General features: G+C 29.1%; 1 protein-coding gene and 1 long non-coding RNA gene across 2 annotated transcripts in view; one reads left to right on the top strand and one right to left on the bottom strand.

Annotated features, from left to right (window-relative positions):
• Nucleotides 1–3,066, top strand: part of LOC132033749 (uncharacterized) — a 41,068-nt gene extending 38,002 nt beyond the window's left edge. The window contains exon 2 of the long non-coding RNA XR_009408862.1: nt 3,029–3,066. This is a non-coding gene — a long non-coding RNA (uncharacterized LOC132033749). The remainder of the gene's footprint in view (nt 1–3,028) is intronic.
• LOC132033748 (annexin Gh1-like) overlaps nt 1–3,422 on the bottom strand; it is a 43,577-nt gene extending 40,155 nt beyond the window's left edge. The window contains exon 1 of the mRNA XM_059423800.1: nt 3,292–3,422. Within this exon, the coding sequence (XP_059279783.1) occupies nt 3,292–3,367 (76 nt within the window). The 5' untranslated portion in view covers nt 3,368–3,422. The remainder of the gene's footprint in view (nt 1–3,291) is intronic.
• Between the last annotated feature and the right edge of the window lie 1,033 nt (nt 3,423–4,455).

Below are 4,455 nucleotides of genomic sequence, written 5' to 3'. Positions count from 1 at the left end.
CCCGTTAAACGCCCAAAAAAGAATACATTTTGGAACCAATAATTTAGTATTCTTCCGTACATCTAATTTAACTTTTAAGTGTGCGAATATGTAATAGACAAACAACGGAGACATGTTTAGTAGACAATTTATGGATATCGCATAACGGAAAAATTTGTGGTCATTTTGTAGCCACTCTAAAAGCACTTTGTCAATATTTTACGGACAAAAATCTAGATAAGAAATTTAAATTTTTATGTTTCATAGTCCATGGTAGAACTAATGATATTTTCAAACCTGGATAGAAGTGGTAGATTCTATCAAAGATATAAAGAAGACCCTCTTTTTAAAGGCTTTAATGATTTCTTGAGGGCATTAGACTATGCTAGAAGAGTATTGGGACCAAACTATTATATTCTTTTCTCGGACAAAATCAGGATAAAACCCCTGGAGGTACATGCCAAAAGACACAGAGACAAGGTGATTTTTTGCGATCAACGCTACTACTATGGTAGGACATTGAGAAGACTTAACAAAACGAGAAGAGACACTCGTCAAAGAAAAATTGAAACTCTTGGAACAAGCAAGTATTAGAACAAAGACTACAAACGTTAAGTTTGAATTAGTACAATCCCGGAGGTTCTCCATCTCGGTCAAAAATGGATGGACGGGTGTACATTCCCCGATGAATGCAAATAGATCCACCGTATCGGATAAAGATACAGCTAATCGATTCGAAACGGTAGCCGGTAAAACGGCTAGAAGACATCTGCAGAAAAGTAACTTTAATAAAGCAGCTATAGTAAATGGACAGATCAGCTAGCGGACAAGAAGATGAAGTTTCATTTTGAAAAAGTTCACGTGACGATGGGGCCCAAAGAGCACCCGGCTGAACTCAAAAGATTCTTCAACATTTTGAAATCCGAAGTTGAAGTCCGCCAAGACCCCTATAAATAGCAAAAAATTTTGTGGAGAAGCGAAGACATCACGAACAAGAGCAACAACCACTCTCTCTCTAGAAAACTCCCATATTCCCTTCTTTCATCAAATGCTCCAATCTTACCCATAAAATGGTGTCATATAAACTCACTATTGTAAAATAGTACTAAGTTTTTTACTACCCCCTAGTGTGAAGTAGTTTTTGGGGTTCCCCGAAAGGGAAACCTCCCTCCTTCTTCAAATCATATAAGTTATTTACTATGTTTTCTGTACTAATCTCCCTACTATGTAAATTATTTTGTGATTATTATGTTTAAGTAATTACTTCTAGTTAATCCCTTTAATCCTATTACTATTAATCCCATATGCATTAGCGTCCTTCCAGTATTTTTTATTTGTCTTAAAGCTTCGAACCTATTATTCTCCAAGAAGGAGACAATAAAGGAAAAATATTAAATATAGCAGCTCATGATCCACAAAGATGGAATTCAGTAATAGACCTTTGGAAAGGAATAGTAGTAGCAGACTATATAAAAACCAATATTTAGACGGGAATAGACATATAAGAAAATACAGAACAGATAGAAATTATAAAAATAAACTGGAATGTTTTACTTGTGGAAGTGTGGAACACTTAGCAAATACATGTCCAAAAAGAATAAATAATAAGACACGAAAATTCAAATTGGTCGATTGAAGACTTTCAAGAAACCTTAATAAATGTAGACGAATATATGTGGACACGGTAAAGTATATATACTCCATAGTAAGTGTAGATACCGAAGAAAAAATTAAACGCATTCATCGACTCGGAAACGAAGAATTAATTAATGAGATGGGATTAAAAAATTTAGACTTAGAACCAATTCAAATAGATAATTTAGCAAATATATCGAAGATCGTAATCATGACTTCGAAAGAAATAAAGGTTTAGATAGTAATGCGTATGTTTCTCTTGTAAATGGTTTCCTAGTAGAGATAAAAGATATATATATATATATATATATATATATATATATATATATACTTTAAGTTTACTATATATACTTATAACTTATATATTATAACTTATGTTATTTATAGCTTAATTGTTTTCTAAGTTTATAAATTCGTATATACGTATACATATATATATATATATATATATATATATATATATATATATATATATATATATATATATATATATATATATATATATATACCTAAAATATAGTAAGAATATACTTATATATATATCAATATATGTATCGGTATAGTTAGGTTATATAACTTAATATATATAAATATGTTTAAGTTATATATTACTTATATATATGTATAACTTATATATATATATATATATATATATATATATATATATATATATATATATATATTAAGTTATATATATACTATATATTATAAGTATATTCTTAGTATATTTTAGTTATTTTTCAAGTATATAACTTTCTAGTTTTTAATTTAAGTATATTCTTAGTATATTTTAGGTATATTCTAACTTTATAAAAGTAAAAATATGAACACAAGTAAATAGAAAAAAGCTCAATGAGCCATATATTTTATTCATTCTTGGATAACATTTATTTGCAAGTTGTAGTTTTTTTTAACTTGCAAATAATACATGAGCAGTATAGAAATAGTAGAATAATAAAATCACCAATTTTGAACCATTTCGTTAATTGGTGTGAATTAAAATAAAAATGAAGAAGGGTTTATATAGGGGTGAGGGATGGGTTAAAGTGTTAAAAAAAAAGTTTGGGGGGTTGGGGGGGCCAAAAATTAAGTAAATGACTGTTTGGCAAAGGCCATTTTTGCAAATGGACCGTTGCCAATCTGGCCCAATTCAATTGCTTTAAAAAAAAAAAAAAAAAAAAAAAAAAAAAAAAAAAAATTTAATTTAACCGGTTTAACCGGTCCGAATTCGGTTTTACGGTTCGATTTCAAAAAAACGGGAATCGGACCGGTAAAAAGAATTAACGGTTAAACTGCTCTCCGGTTCCGGTTCTCAGTTAGGTTTTTAATGTAGGTTCGAGTTTTAACCGGTTCAACCGAACCGGTTGACGGGTTTAGGTCAAAGTACTTGTTATATTAAAATTTACTTCCGGAGGTCTCGCCTTATAAGATCACCAATCAACCTTAATATTATTAAAAAGAAACAAGATCCTTTATAATCAAAGGATAGTAAACAGTATCAAAATAAAAGTATATAGAATATACTAAAAGATCTAAAAAGTGAATCTGTATATATAGTAGCATCAGATTGACCAACTGGTCAGACATCTAATGCTATAAGTTGACTTCAAGAACCCAACTTTGTACAATAACATTGAATAAGATTATTAACAAGTTATTTGAGATTAAAAAATATACCTTTGAAGGCAGATCGAAGTTGTTCACAGTCTTCATTAACTGAAGGAACATCTGCTGGAACAGTAAGACTAGACATTTTTTCTTATACTATGATTTGTCAAGACTCGAAAATGTACAGCTGAGATATTATTTTTCCACCTTCCTTGCTTGTCTTTTTAAAGGCAAAGTTAATGAATTACATTTACAGGGATGGTCCTCCTTTTTCCACGTAATGCGCTGTTACGTAAAGAGCTGAACTTTTGGAAGATTACAAAGATCAAGGAAATTTCTTCTATTTTATTTTATTATTATAACTATATAGAAGCATGGGTTAAAATTAGGGGTGTACAAAGTAAACCGATAAATCGCACCAAACCGATAAATCGAGTCAAACCGAGAAAAAAACTCGACTAGTGGTTTGATTTGACTTGGTTTGGTGTTGAGAAAAAAAACCCGATCATAATTGGTTTGGTTTGGTTTTAACTAAAAAAAGTCAAACCGAACCAAACTAACCCGACATTACATGTATTCAATTTTTAAAATATTTTATACATAAAAATATTTATTTGTAATGGAATTTATAGATATTTCTTTTATTTTTTCATAGTTTTTTAATCTATTATCATATTATTCAAGCTTGAACTTAGAATTTTGAATGTCAATAAGTTTTATATCCTATGGATATTTGTAACTCAAATAAAGTTCAAACCAAAACCAACTCAACACTAACGCTAACAAAAGAAATTCAATTTACCACTAGGAATGACAATAATGTTGGATATCTATTCTTTAGTTTTGCATAATTAGTTTAGAGAGTGAAAATACATAACTTAATTTTTTTTTCTTTTTCATGTAACTAATACTTATTAGCCGTGTTTATTTTAGCATGACTTAGTATTTTTAGATTATGGTCATTTTCTTTATGGCTTGTTAATTAGCAATATTTATTTTAATCGATTTTATTAGTTTTTGTTGAATATTTTAATACAATGTTATCACTCTTCTCACATTTTGTGTTATTTTCTTAAGAACCACTTTAATTATATAGTTGTTTCTTACTAGGACAGAAATATTTGAAGTAAAAATTATATGTATTGTATCAAGACTATTCCGAAAAAAAAAAAACCCGAAAAATCCGAGAAAATCGAATAACCCGAGAAAAGCCGAGGTTGAAAAACTCAAATT

This window comes from Lycium ferocissimum, chromosome 10 (assembly GCF_029784015.1).
Source record: "Lycium ferocissimum isolate CSIRO_LF1 chromosome 10, AGI_CSIRO_Lferr_CH_V1, whole genome shotgun sequence".
NCBI lineage: Eukaryota > Viridiplantae > Streptophyta > Magnoliopsida > Solanales > Solanaceae > Lycium > Lycium ferocissimum.
Note: the sequence above shows the minus strand (reverse complement) of the source record. Positions and strands in the feature narration are given on the sequence as shown.